Here is a 15,327-nt window from a genome sequence, read left to right as displayed (position 1 = left end):
CTACCCCATTGCCTTAACCACTAGACCAAACTAGCTCTTATACAAACAGCGATGCTGTACACCAATCTTTTCCACTTTGGTGACCTCGATGAGTACTGAACCAAAAATCCCATCACCCCAACCAGGATGGCTACAGGATGTAGTCCAACACATTTGGGCCAGGTTGAAGAAGGTCATATGAGCAGTTACGTAAATCAGCTTGCCAAGATTGGGAATATAAAGGAAATAGATTCAAGTTCCTGCTTTACTTTTTTGTGGCTTAATACACTTTTATGAGTCAAGGGCATTTTTATATGAGGGGTTATTAATACAGCACTGGCTATCCTAGAGCAAGGCCTTGTGAAAAATAGTCTGAATAGTTATTTGACGTTATTTCCACAATGGTATCGAATATTTTATGGCTATTTTGAGATGGGATCATAAGGGTTGTTGCTAACAGAATTTCAGTAATGAGACAATTTAATCTAAAATCTATAAAGAACAAAATTCTAAAATGCCATTCCATAATCAATGGCCCAAATTAACCCCACTAACACATACTCATGTTTTTAAACTACTGCAAAAAGAATTAAGAGTTAATTGCATTTCCTTGCATGCATAATACATCATGATTAAATCCAGTTGCCACTCCAGTCTCCTCCCTTGCCTCAGCCAGTAACAAAACATCAAGAAGCTTAATCACACCAGGTTTCTCCTTTTTTCTCCTTTCTATTTTAGCCATGAAAAAGTAGGAGCCACATATAATAGCTTGTTATCATAACAGCTGAGATGAAGTACTGTATCTTATGAAATGATTTTTTGCCTACTCTGATTCAATGTTACATTAGTATGCTTTACCATTGTAAGTATACAACAGAAACTAAATTCATTTTCAAAAGTGAGAATCCCATGTTGGTTTATTTATTTGACTATTAACTAATTCGTTCAAGCCATGTGACGTTCCATAAATGGATGATTTCACCTCCACCCATAAACTTATCTCAGGAAGGAGTATAACTACACTACTCCAAGCACCTCATTATAAAAGAGTATATTTTTCTTCTTTTCTATTACCTGCAAACAATGCAACATTGGCATGCTTTGCGTCATAAGGACACCTGGCCATTCCACTGAATTCGTCTCCCAGAAACTCCAAAGTATCCATCTGAAAAACAAAACAGCAGTATTTCTTTACAAACTAATAGGACTGGCAGTGATCTTGCATGAGAATTGTTTGAAGAGTTCTTTTTCCACCTCTGTTTATTGTATCAGAGAGTCCCCCTAGATGGCTGTATCTAACTGACCATGGCTATTTCAAAGAAGCTAAGCAGGGTTACACCTAGTTATTACTTGGACGGGAGATCATGAAGCAATTTCAAGGCTGTTGGCTAGATTGGGAAGTTGAAAAAAGTTCCTGGAAGAAGATAATGGTATTGTTGGCCAACAAAATTACATGGATGTATCCATGAAGTTATAAGGAATTAAGTCAGCATGAAGGAGACTTACTCTTTACCTATGCTGTGCAAGACCATTTTAAAACTACAGTAATAAACTGCACAAACATTGAGAAAATGTTCATAGATTAGAAGTTGTTATCTTTATAGCCTCAATTCCTTGTCAAATAACCTAGGTCCCACCAAGATAACTGGTGCTAAAGCAGCATTTGCCACTATCAGTGCAGTCTTCCCCTAAGCCCAATACCAAAAATATATCCAAATAATTAGAGATTCCCATCTTATGCTAAGCTGTGGGGTTTATTTTTCCTCCTAGACTCAATCATTTCAAAGGCTGCTTGGATTCCAGGAAACATAATATTGAGATGATCAATTTGTTTTACCTCAGTATACTCAATCTTCTTTCTCTCATGTGCTCTCTTCCACATCTCATCTGAATCACTACCAGTGGTATATATATGCCTGACTGAAGAACAGTGCTGTGTAGCAGCCCTTTAACTTTCAGAATTCAGGTATTTGTCAGCAAACAAATTCTTCAAATCTACGAGTGATTAAAAACCACTTCTATGCAAGGCTCACAGATGTGAAACAGAACAAACTAACAATGGTCAGATGATCTATCCCATCAGATATACTGAAATTAATCAAGGAGAAACAAGCAGAGACATCATGCTGCCTTAGATTCTATCCACTTTTCATTCCAATCCTGCACATGTCTGGAAATACCCTGTGGAATTCTGCATCTAAGAAGATTGCTCAGCCAAGCTTTAGCATCTTGCTTGAGCTAGCTTGTACACTGAGTAAAGAGGCTTGGCTAACATTTTGCTATGAACATTTTTAATTAATCCTGATACTGAATTATAACTGAGGCTAAGCAAACTGTGACTGTGGCAAATGACCAAATTCTCATATGATGGTAGGGGAAGCTTGTTCATCCCTCTACTGCACGAAGGGCTCATGACAAAAAAACAACAACACAACCCTATTTTTTCATGGTTCCCAATCACTGAAGTGAATCTGCATTTCCCCATATAATTTACAATGAGGTGTTTTTTTTAATTGTTTCTCTTTCAGGAGAACATTTACAGTATTGGTTTGAACCAGTGTCATGTATAAATTGTCTGTCAATAATTAATCTGTGAAGTACTTAAAATCTCAGCTTTAAGTGCAACCCCTGGGAAAATAATATTCTACCGAGCAGCAATAATTATACAAATAAGCAGCTCAACGCAAAGCAGGTTTACAGTGGAAGCCACAGGGAAAAGTGCAAAGCCTACAGGCTTAAAATTCAAGTGTGTTATGATTACTCAGTGATGACTTTTGCTTTATTTCAGTTCAGATCTACCTAGCAAATTCAATTTACTTCCACAGAGTAAAATATAAGATAAAGAATTTGAAAAACTAGTGTGGATAATAATGCATCTAAGCATCATTAGTCTCATCCAATAAATTGTCAGTCCCATGGGTGGAGAGACCTCTTTCAAGCATTGGATGATTTGTCATCATTTGTTTCCTGTCATGTATCTTCTCTCTTCTAGACTTTCTAAATGGAATCATTTGTGTTTCTGTTAGAATGGCGAAGTGTTTAAAAGGAAGGTAAAAGGGAAGGAGCTTTGTGTAGTGCATAACACTCCAGGCCTATCTGTGTATTCAAACAGAGTTTTAAGACATGACAGTAGCGTCAAGGCCTGCAGATCAAATGTTCTAATTTATTAGCTTAGGTATTTCATTGGCCTTCTACAACCTCACAATGTATTACTGGGCAAACTCTCTGACAGCATGGCAGTAGGTGAAGAATCCAGCATGGGTCTATTTATAAGGGGAAATGAAACATCTAAAATAATGAAAAGGCTGTTAATATCCCTCACATTATCTTTCCATCTCCACCACCCTCCTAAAAGACATATGTTGAAAATACAGTTTCTCCACTGGGAGGCTGCCTGAAATTTGTCTGACAAATTTATTTCTGAGGGCACCAAGGCAGTTTCCTGAACTATATATGCAAAATATTCTGAGTTTGAAACATTCAATGGTCAGAATAATTATTTAGAACTTGAAAAAGTAAATGAAGTAGTATTCCATTTTGAATGCTATTACTTCCCAAACTTCAGAAAAGTCGGCCAAAGGAAGAATGGAACAAAGACTTATCTGTATCTGTATCTGTATTTTCACATAGCAAACAACAGAAACAGAAAGTTAAGCATAAAATCACTCAGGTTTCTGCCACCTGACTACATTAAAAAAAAAATATTGACCAATTTTTTTAGAGAGTTTGTAGCACTCAGAATGGACTGCCACCCACCTAAATTTCTGGCCTTATAACAAAACACAAATTTCCATTGTTTCCTATGGGCAAATAATAAAAAATATTTAAAATTTTGCATTACTGGAATACAGCCAATTCAACATGTTCAGACATCATGTTTTGAGTTAGGCTCCAAGCACTTCCCTATCTATTCCCTTTAAGTTCCTCAAAGTAAAAACAAAACAAAAGAAAACAAAAAACCCCAAGTGCCCACACATTCTTACATGGCAGAGAGAGAGAGACTTAAATGTATACCCCTATGAGCAACCATTTGCTAAAAGAAAACAGAATAGCTTTTATGGGTCCACAATAAGCTTGAAGATGCCAGCTTTATTTTTTCCTTGAAGAGAATATGTAATGCCTGATTATCACCATATTCAGCTGCACTAACAATCTGCCTAGATTCTAATTCCAGGCTCACCCAAGATGTATTTTTGAGAGGACACAGGGGAAAATGTTAAATCACTTCTATGAATAACCTGCACTTTCTTTCAGGATTTTACTTCTCACTTAAGAATCTGAGGCCTAACATGAATTGTGTAAGCATTATTTATGTGATTTTAGAAAAAGAAGGGTATTAGCTAATGATTAAGGGAATTAGTAAACAAGAATCAAGAACTATGTTATGCCATATGAACAACCTATTCTGTCTTTTATTACTATGCCTATATTCTGCTTCCTTCCCTGACAATCAGTCTTATGTGGCCACTGAATGCTCAGCATGCTCACTCCTTAGTAGATTAACTGGGGAGGGTTCCCCCCTGGGACTTTTTTAAAAAAAAAATTCTTTATAGTAAATTTTATTAGGTTTCAAGAGAAGAATAAAAACTACCAAAATAAAAACCCATATAAAGAAAGAAAAAAAAAACTAAAAAAGTGCAGAAAAACAACAGAAAAATTTGGGCTTCCAGTGGGAATGGTGGACTGAATGGCTGTGCCCGCTGGTTCAGCAGGCAGAGCTGAAAATGCAGTAACTTTTTTCAGGCTTAGGAAGGTTTTCTTGAAGCCCAGGAATGTTCTCCGGATCAAGGAGAATACCTGGAATCATCCCTTCTGTCCTCTGAAAGGCTGCTTGCAGCCAGAAGATTGCAAACAGTGTTTTGCGTTCAACTGATAAGAAGCAGCTGGGAGGCAGGGACTTCATCACTTTCCAAGCTGCGCTGTAGCCTTAAGGGGACACTAAGACCAGCCATCCCATTCCTAAATCACCAATTTGTATTTTTTTAAGTATATGTACCCCAAGATTTTTAATTTTTTTTTTTTTGCAGGCCATGGGGTTCCTATGATTATCTCATTCTGATTATAATCCTTTTTGTATTCACCAGCTGAGTTCACTATTATGATGTTTAAGCTCCTTACTCTATGGAGGCAGGCTACAGGCATTTCTTTAGAATTAGTGATTTTTCTTATTTCTCAAATATTGAACTGGGTGATCTCTAGGAGCCCAGTCCTGGAAACAGTCTCAATAAATCACTTGTTATAAGAGAAGGAAGAATTAATTCAACATTTGAAAAGATGAGATTAAATAATAAGTGGCAGCAACAGAAGATAATTTTATTTGTATTCTGAGAAAGCACTATTCTCTGAAGAGGAATGTGGCTGGCTTTATAATGAACGAGCTTGGATAACTGACCAGTATTGCTGATGAGTACTGACTTCTTCACTTTTGAACAAGCCAATTTCCTGTTTCTCTGTCTTCTCTGTTGGCTATGTCCATGACTGCTGGGCTGGGCATAAAGTCACAATTAGCCTTCTACTTCCATATGTTTGGGTTAACTGAAGACCCTTTGCTCCAGGCTTCTGCTTTCAGGTCTCTGCATTTTAATTAGCAGCATCCAAAGGAATAACTTGAGTGCACCAAATTGCAGTATCATGTTTTATGAGACAACCAAACATGATCTGGGTATACTGCAATAAATACAGATTCCAAAAGGATTGTGAAAAGTTCTTCAATTCCTTCAGGCAGTAACATCCTTTTCAGTTCAGGATCAAGCATTTATATATCAAGTTCCATGCAAGCACACCCTTTCTGCTTCATTTCTATATTGGAGGGTCCTCTCTATGAGCAGAGACTTCCTCAGCCCTGCAGGGCATGAAAGCTCTGCCTCAGACTGGGAGTAGTTACATAACAGCAACCTTACAAGGTCTTGTGTGACTTTCTCTGCACTAACTCGTTGAAGAAACAACATTCTGAAGGAGTAGGAATTTCACTGAACGCAATTATGGGGAACTCAGTGCTTTCTGGCTTTCATGCCATTATGCAAACTAATGGCAAAATCTCTCCCATTACTTATATTCTCTTATAAATGCAATGCCTACCTTATAATTCCTGCAGGAAGGACTGAAGGCATTTGTCCCACAAATAAATAATGTATCATCATTTCGTTTTAGGAGAACTTTAATAAAGTTATGACATTCATCCTGCCAAAAGGATTAAAAAAAGGAAAAGAACTGAAATACTGTTTCAGCAATTAACATCATAAATGTTTGATACAATTAAATAAACTATACCAATTTGTTTGTTTCAGCAAATTTCACTGCCTTTTGAAAAGCAAGTTAGCAATGGATTTCCCGTTAGTGGTATTAAAGCCACTTGGCTGTCAGGGATTGAGGGATTATACTTGTCTTTTTCTGCTGCTGTTTATTACACAAAATGTAGTTTAATGACACTCATGAATCAAGAATAGGACCTCAGTATGTATGTATGTATTTATGCAGTTGATACACTGGTGGGTCCTAGGCAGTTTACAGGTATTAAAACAACAACAATAAATAATGTCTTACATTCAATCATTAAAATGAGGGAAGGCTGTTCCAGAGGAGGGGCAATGCCACAGAAAATGCTCCCCATTGGGCCCTTTGCTGCTGCACCCCATGGTAGGTAGGATCTCTTTAGCAGACTGAATCTATATAGGAAAGGCAATCTCTCTGCTACCCAGGCCTCAAGCCATATAGGACTTTAAAAGTAGCAAGCAGCTACCCAAATTGCACTCAGAAACACCCTGGAAACCAGTGCAGCTCTTGCAGCAGCAGTGTGACACGGCAATACTGTGACTAGCCTGTGAGCATGCAGGCAGCTGCATTCTGCACCACATGAAGTTTTGTGATGGTCTTCAAGGAAAGACCCATGTAGAGTGAAATACAGTGATCTAATCAGGAGATGGTAAGAGCAGGAGTGACGGTTCTTGTACATCCTGTCCCGTGTCCTACCTAATAATCTCTAGATAGAGTGAAAAAAGAATCAAGCCCAGAAATTACATCTGATCTAGAGTTGTCCACAGTTAATCACATGTTACATTGCTAAAAGACTCAGTATTATGTCAGTTCCCAGTGGAAAATGAGCAGGAGTATATTCCTGAAAAGTTTCTAATTCTCTCTGTATTTCACAATATTGCACTTTCTTTTGTCCCAATGTTTCATTACATTACAAGTAAACTGGTTTTTGCAAATTAAAATCTTCAATAAACTGATGAGAAAAAGCAATTACGAGCTAAGAAATGAACGGCATGATGCAATCTGCATCACAGAGAGCGGTGTAAGGTAACAGTCAAGAAACTGAAATAAAGTGGCAGCTGCTAGAGAAAATTGCCTACCTTATGTTTTCCCTTCATTCTGCATGTGTCTACATCAAGCTGTCTGGATTTCCATGTCAATTTCTGCAAGGATCAAGAAGGAAATCAATTAGAGCCTGGGGTGGAGGGGGTTGTCTTTAATTTCAAGAGTAATAGTCCAGCTCCCCCAGGAACACTAGCTGAATATAAACTTATCAAAACCACCCTATACTTGTTCTATGCTTGATTGATGCTAGCACAGGAGCCTCATGGATGTAGAACATTTACTTAGATTTGACTGCTATTTAGTAATCTCAAATTATGTATCATTTTCTTAAATGAAAATAAGTAAATTTGCTAACAGGCAAGTATCACAAATTGATACATACTCTTTGTTTTTAATCTGTTAGAATGGGCTGTGCGAGTATATGGAGAGAGAGACAGAAGTATGTATGCTCATGTGCCCATGTCTGTACATAGGGGTGTGTGTGTGTGTGTGTGTGTGTGTGTGTGCATGTATACATACACACATACATAAACACACACACACAGATAAATATACAGACATGCAATTTTGTTCTCTATTTTGTTTTAACAACAGTTAAAACATACAGTGGGGAACTCCTTCACACAGAGAAAATATTTCTTGGTGCTGTTATTTTGAAGTCGGGTTTAGTCAAGTAAAATGGTTAGTGAAGTAAAGACTATTGAGTTAGAAAGGCTCTCCACCGATTCACAGTTGTGCCCAGCACGTTATTTGAGCTCATTCCAAAAGAACAGAAAAATCTGACCTAAGTTATCTGCTAATTCAAAACTGGAACACAGTCCAACAGCTTCTGATGTGAGTGCCAGAGAACAACTTTGCATGTGAACCCCGCCCCCCGCCCCGCTCATGGAGAGGGTCGGGAGGACTGCAGAGCCATTGCTAGTCAGTACAAATGGTCCTAAGCTAGAAGGCCAATGATTTTGCTCTGTCTAAAACTTTCAGCAGATTTACCTGTAAAAAGAGTTCTGTGGAACTCTAATAATGAGTCAAAAATTTGATGAGCCTAGACAAAATTGCAACAGACTGTCAATGGATTCTGAATAAGAAAAAATGATGAAAAATTGGATCAAAAAGTATCAGTCAATGGTGTTTTGCCATCTTAGTCAAGAAATGTATACCCTTGCCAGTTGTCACTGAAAAAACAGAGCAGTATCTGAATCTCAGTTAAACTGAACATTTCGTATACTGCTCTGATTTTCAGCAATGATACATTTCAAGACAAAGGAACATCAAAAGTTTACAATAAATTTTAACATTTATCTTACACGGTCCTTGGCCCCAGTTCCCACAAAAAATGAGGAAAAGAAATAGCAGATACAATATTCTATGCAGATTTACCTTGTCACAAAGATATGCATTCCTGGTCAAGCAAGCAAAGCAATGTTAGAAGACTCTTCCCCACTGCTTTACTCATGCATTTTTCATTCAGAATCCATTGCAAAACTTTTTTTTTCAATTTTGCTTAGGTTGGCTTTACAAATCACTTACATTTTGTATACTATTATATCTGAAAATAAATTTCAGCCTGGCTTATTTATTGCTCTGCTGGATCTTAGCTCATGAGCACAACAGTTTTAAGTTACTTGCTCTTAAGTGAGAAATATTGAAAACTGGAGCCATTTATAGATACACAGCCTGAGTAGCTTGATGTAATAATGCTGAACAAATGATATATAAAATGCCATTAAAGCTAACAGTTATATTAAGATTCTGGACAGTATTTCCACCCAGATCTATAATTCAGTGGTTAAGCATTTTTGCAATTAAATATTTTTCAGTGATGTTGCATCATCCTTCTTCCCCTCAGCTGTGTCATCTTACCCTTAGTTTTAGCTGTAACATCTATCCTGAATATGATGTAATAGATCACATCTAGGATACCAGAAGTGCTGCAGTACTGAAATGAGGGTTTTTCTTAACCCTTCCCCAACTATGGCACATTATATATATATCCTATCAGTTTTGGGATGTTTAAGGCAGCACTAATAGAAAAAAAATACTGTAGTTTCCTTCTTAATTTATACTCCTGTAGTTTCTATAATCCTGAGGAGTAATTACAGGAGTAATTTATACTCCTGTAGTTTCTATAATCCTGAGGAGGAATTATAGAATAATTTTTTTTGTTTAGTATCTATATGTCTATATATCTACTTAATTCCTTATAAAATGTGATCATTAAAGTATTTAAGTGGAGTTTGTCTAGTAACTTATAATTACTATTATATCATAATAGTCAAAGCTGCAGGATCCAAGTAAAAATGTTGGAATGATCATATGACCCTATTTCAATACAAAAATCTTGCTTATGATCTCAGCTAAGTTACTTGTCCAAAGTTCATAATGAAAATGGCAAATGTGTGCACTTTGCTTATATGATTTATTAATAATTATATCCGCCTAAATGATCACGGCAATTTCAAAAGCAGGACTGGAAAACCTGAGGAACAAGCTATTTTTTTTTCTTATTTATCCTCTGCTTTTTTATTCTGAGTGTCCTTGACTTGTGAATAACAGAAACTACTTACTTTGCTAAAATAAATCTCTTCTGTATGTGATGAATCCATATCAATAGTATAAATATGGTCCCTGTAAACAAAGGGGAAAAAGAATGCCAAGATAAACTCAGATGGTTCATTTCTCACAGGAAGAGTGCTTTGTGATCAGATAAATCATTGCCCCTTAGTCAGGAACTAAGGATAATATCAAAGAACGCCAGGCAACATACCTTATGCTTTCTTTGTGTTATAAAAGAGAAACGATCAACACAAATTCAATATGAATAGTTCTTTCAATTACATGTGATATGAATGAACAAAAGGTGTAAAAAGGAATTAACTGAGAAGACAGGGGTTCCCTAAAATCTTTTAGGTACAAATAATGCTTTCTATATAATTTTTACTAGTACAGAACAACTCAACCTGGAAGATAGATTAGGATAAGGGTCTGCATAGTTTGGCATTTTTTTTAATCTGTTCAATCATGTCTGATTTTCAGAAACTGCCTGGCAAGTCCCTGCAGGTTTCTTTGCAAGGTTTTTCTGAAGTGGTTTGCCATTGCCTCCTTCATAGGGCTGAGAGAGAGTGACTGGCCCAAGGTTACCCAGTTGGTTTTGTGCCTAAGGCAGGACTAGAATTGACATTCTCCCATTTCTAGCCTGATGCCTCAACCACTACCCCAAACTGGCTCATATACATATACACACACACACATATACGGACATACATGTGCACACACACACATGAAACAGATATTTGTTTTGAGCTTTCCATTTAATTTGTTTTTGTGGAATCTAAAAAAAAAAATAAGTGGGTCGTGGTGCCTGACACGTACCAGATTAGGAACCAAAGCTATATGGGGATATTTTCAAATCATTAGCTCTACAGATGAAAAAGGAATACAGGCAAAATGTATATATACTGTAACAAGCAAATTACACGTGTTCAGAGGCATCTTTTCCTCTTTCCCAAGCAGATATACATAGTAAAGCATTTTGGTACATGAAGAACTTCGAACTGCGCATCATCTCCCTGTCCCAATAGATCACATAGGTCACATAGATGTTCAAAAGCTTGAAGATCTTTTGTCAGATATTTTGGATGGCATTCAGGGAGCCAGAGTTGCCCATTAGTGTATACAGTGAACCTAGGTTATTCTTTTTTAAAAGTTCTTTTTCCAAATTCAATAGAAGTAGTGTTTGATTTATAACACGAACAGGGAGAAAAGCTGACAACATCCTTTTTTTTGTTTTGTAAAAACATTTTTCTTTTGCTAAATTAATAGATGAGTTAAGCTTGAAAAGTTACCCCGGGAACATAAGATTTTTTTTTTAATGTAAGTTGCTTGAATTCCCCTTTTCTCTTTCTTTGAGAGTTACGTTTCTCAAAAATAAATAAATAAAATTAACTCCCAGGTTCTCTTTGGAGACAGAAATTAAGGAGTACCTATACAAGGAGGATAGGTGTGATATTCTTATACAGCTTCTTATACTATGTGAAATACGAGGGCAATGTCACCTTATGAGATAAGAAACAGCATCAGTATAATCAAATCTTGAAAGATCTACTATGAATGGGGAGCAAAGAATAGGAGAATGAGATTGATAAAAAAGGAATAAACCTGTGAACAGTTTTATTTACTCATTGTTCTTTAAAACAACATTGACTCTGTTCTTATTACCTGTGCAGTAAAGGTCTGTTGCTGAAATTGGATATCTGCTATTTTAAAGGAAGGTCTTGACAGAAGTATATGCAATGAAATCTCTTCCACTGATACTAGCTTTTTAAAGTCTATTTGGAGGAAGCAAGGATAGCTTCTAACTAAAGCAGATTCAAAACATTTGCAGCAAGCCAAAATACAGACAACATTTTCCCCACAGAGAGAAAAGGGGTGTGTTCATTAACAAAATCAGGTTTTCATGAGTTTTTCATGAGTTTCCTTCCCTTTGGAATATTCTAGAGGTGACGGACTCGTCCCTGGGGGAGCTGGGGGTGTTGACGACCGACAGGAAGCTCTGGCGTGGGCTGGTCCATGAAGTCACGAAGAGTCGGAAGCGACTAAACGAATAAACAACAAACTTCCCTTTGGAAGCAGCTTTCTTTCTAAGATGCCATGCTGAGAAAGAAAGGTGTGTGTGTTTATTTTTATACATTCCTTAATCTTCTGTAGAAACTGCCATTTCTTTTAGGAGAAGTTCAGTGCTTATTATTTCCTTGACTCCACTGGCTGAACTTTGATCCAAGGTTAATACAGAGCTACTCTTTTGTTTGATTTTTATTTCATAGATGAAAACAGTGTGTCCTCGTCCTGCTCATAAATTTTCATTATTGTACAGCTCTGGCAAAATAGACCAATAAGTTAAAAACAAAAGTGTTCCTTTGAATAGCAAATTAATAAGTGAGTATTATCCTCTGGCAATATCTAAACAATCTTCCATTTACCCTCCGTTAGCAGTTTTGTATATATTAATTGCCAGAAAAAGAAAAAAAGAAAACCGTAAGATTCATCACAGCATGGAGTTTAACTCCCTTCTAACTGAGGAATCCCATAATAACTTATGACAAATTTGCCAGTCAATTCTCAGAAAAAAGGAAATGCCAGAATTCTGGCTCTATGTGAATTCTGATTTCTAGATAAGTAAAAAGCACTTCTACACATGTTACTTGATCCACAGTTGTTCACATACAAGAACTGCCAAGTACTAGTTAGACTCTGCTAAACTGATGATACAGGTCTGGGCTGTTTTCTTTATGCTGATGCTTTCCATCATCCTGCTCTTGCTAATTCAGTTTTTTTTTTAATATATACAAATAAACCAATTCTAACACTTCTGTTTTTCCCACCTCCAGTTAACAATGCCACAGACTGTTATTATAGCACACTTGTGTATGGAAAGAAAATTTAAATAATGCTGCCTCTTTTTGACCCGTGGCCACAGCTATGGGCATTAAATGTATGTTATAATTCTGGTGGGGAGGTATGATAAATTAGCAAAAGGTGTAGTGGGAGAGAGCAAGGCAAAATGCACACTGAAAAACTAAGTGTTTTTGTGAAGATGGCAGGAGGAAAGAAAAATCAGTCTTTTCATGTAGCTATTATAGGAAACGTTATTTAATTATTCAAATTCTGCTTGTCTTTCATGTATTTTTCTCTTCAACACTTGCCTCATGCCATCCAGATGATCTAATCTCCCTGTGACAATTTTTTAATCAACAGAGTATAAAGAATAGAGAAAGAGTGCTGCTTGGCCCTTGAGAGTTCAGACTGCAATAGTTGTGTAAGGCTAACCATTCAGGGCCCTTGGCAGCTTACATTTAATGACATAAAGTGCTCCAAGGAATCACTACCACTTTAGAAGATTTCATGTGGGAACTATTAGTACGTGTTACCAGCTTGGAGAAAGACACATTTATCGGGATTTCTTCAAGCTAGTTAGAGCTTCTCCAGATTTTATACTTAAAGATTTAATAGTGCTTGTTTTAAGCCAGATTGCAACCCAATCTAGCATCCTAGTATAAAGGATTGTAGGGGACAAACGTGCATGGGATATAGCCATGGTCCTGTTACATATGCAAGTCCCAAAGCTGAGAAAGAATGCATTGCCTTCAAAAATAATGAAAAAGCAAGGAAATACATTGAAATTTATCTTTTTTCAAAACAAAATGTGCATTAGCTAGCAAAGCACTGATCAGGGAAAACTGGAACCTTGTGGATGCTTGGCACTCCTATTTTAAAGGAAGGGATAAAAACTCAATTAGAAAGTGTTTATCTTGCCTACAGAAACACCCACATTCAGCTTCCCTTCTCCAACTAACAGATCAGAGGGGAAAATTTCTGCAAGACTCTTAGGAACAGCTACAATCAGTATAATACAATCAGAGCTAGATGGACAATAATACAGTCATATAAAGCAGCTTATGTCTTGATGGCTCAGATGTATCAATGGACAACCAGAGACTTTCCAGATGCTGTGGAATTATAACTTATAGCAGCTCCAGCCCAGGCAACTAAAGATTAAAGATGCTGAAAGCTGTCCTTCAGCTATATCAAGAGTTCAACAATGGGTTCCCATTCCTGACCTACTACAGGGTGAAGCTATGGCTTTCAAATATTTTGTCCAAGAAACACTTTCCACATTATGTAGTCTTGATTATCATCCATCTGCTCCCGGCAAACTGCTGAAGGATTCTGTCATCTATTCTAAGATGAACATTAAGTTCATTCATGAAACTGGCTGATCTTTTATGCCTTTCCCTTCATGTTGGAGTAGGGTGCTAATTAACAATGAGTATATATCTTTCTGCAGTTACACAAGAAAATAAATCATATTTAGCATGATATATCCTCAATTGATGATCCTTCCATTCAGCAACCAAACTCCTGATAAGCTGTTAAGCAGCCTCAGGGTTTGTTAAAAAACACAAACAAACAAAAAACCTACTGTGTTAGATTATTTCTTCCTTGGTGGAATGGTGGTCTAGCAGGGAATGGTCTGTTTCTTAATTTAACACACCAAAATCCGAGCTTGATGCGTCTGTCATTACGTTTTCTGCAAAATATGCCTGTGAAACACACAGACATCCATGTTCTACACAAGATTCAAATGCACTAGCGGAGTCATGAGAACTGCATTTTCATGTAGGTACATCAATGCTTTTGAGCAAGAGGAAAATGAACTTCTTGTAATGGAAGTAATGCAGTAGAGGAAAGGATCTGAATCACTGGTCCAACAAATGGGTAAATGGGTATACATTTATTAATCTATGAACCCCTTATCTTAAAAGCACCTTCTTTTGCTATCAGAACAAATTAGATTCTCAGAACATTCAAATAACCTGGAGCACAGACTGTGGCTTTCCTTAGGGCCTGTGCAATGGCTGCAATTCTAATAGCACCAGACACAGCACCCAATACAACTTCTGCCAAAAAGAAAAGGAAGAACACTTTTCTGGGACAGACAATCAAAGGATGAGAAGTAAGAGATGTGGCTATTCACCACCTTTTTTAATAATGGCAGGATGGGGGAAGTCTACCTAACAAGTACCCATATAAACCTGGATCCACCCAAAGCCCACTGGAATGAAGGTAACTTTTAATAGCTATGACTATGTAACATTAAAATATACTATCTACTTTAGGTAAAGAAATACAATCTACTCTCTACTAATTTTTAGGGCTATGCAGGGTTTTAGATTTGAACACCAAGAGGCCAGTATCACTAGATAATAATATAGATAATATAATACTTTAGTGGCCAAGTGTAATTGGACATACAAGGAATTTGACTTTGGTGGAAGAGCTCTCAATATATTTACATAACATCAAAAATAAACAATAGTAAAGTAAAAATGTTTTTTTTACTAAAACTATACCATCAAGAAAGAAAAAAAATGAAGGAAATAATACTACAGCTATTAACTAACACACACTCAAATTTAAAAGGAGAATTAAGGGACAATATACTGCATCTGTTGTCTAACATATGTTCACATTTAA

At 36.8% G+C, this 15,327-nt stretch overlaps 1 protein-coding gene across 1 annotated transcript in view; it reads right to left on the bottom strand.

Moving 5' to 3' along the window:
- SEMA6A (semaphorin 6A) overlaps window positions 1-15,327 on the bottom strand; it is a 177,995-nt gene that overhangs the window by 69,192 nt on the left and 93,476 nt on the right. Inside the window, exons 4-7 of the mRNA XM_063295310.1 lie at window positions 9,861-9,921; window positions 7,332-7,394; window positions 6,058-6,159; window positions 1,054-1,144 (exon numbers count right to left, since the gene is read on the bottom strand). Coding sequence (XP_063151380.1) covers window positions 1,054-1,144; window positions 6,058-6,159; window positions 7,332-7,394; window positions 9,861-9,921 — 317 coding nt within the window. The remainder of the gene's footprint in view (window positions 1-1,053; window positions 1,145-6,057; window positions 6,160-7,331; window positions 7,395-9,860; window positions 9,922-15,327) is intronic.

The sequence above is a fragment of the Candoia aspera genome, chromosome 2 (genome assembly GCF_035149785.1).
Source record: "Candoia aspera isolate rCanAsp1 chromosome 2, rCanAsp1.hap2, whole genome shotgun sequence".
NCBI classification, from domain to species: domain Eukaryota; kingdom Metazoa; phylum Chordata; class Lepidosauria; order Squamata; family Boidae; genus Candoia; species Candoia aspera.
Note: the sequence above shows the minus strand (reverse complement) of the source record. Positions and strands in the feature narration are given on the sequence as shown.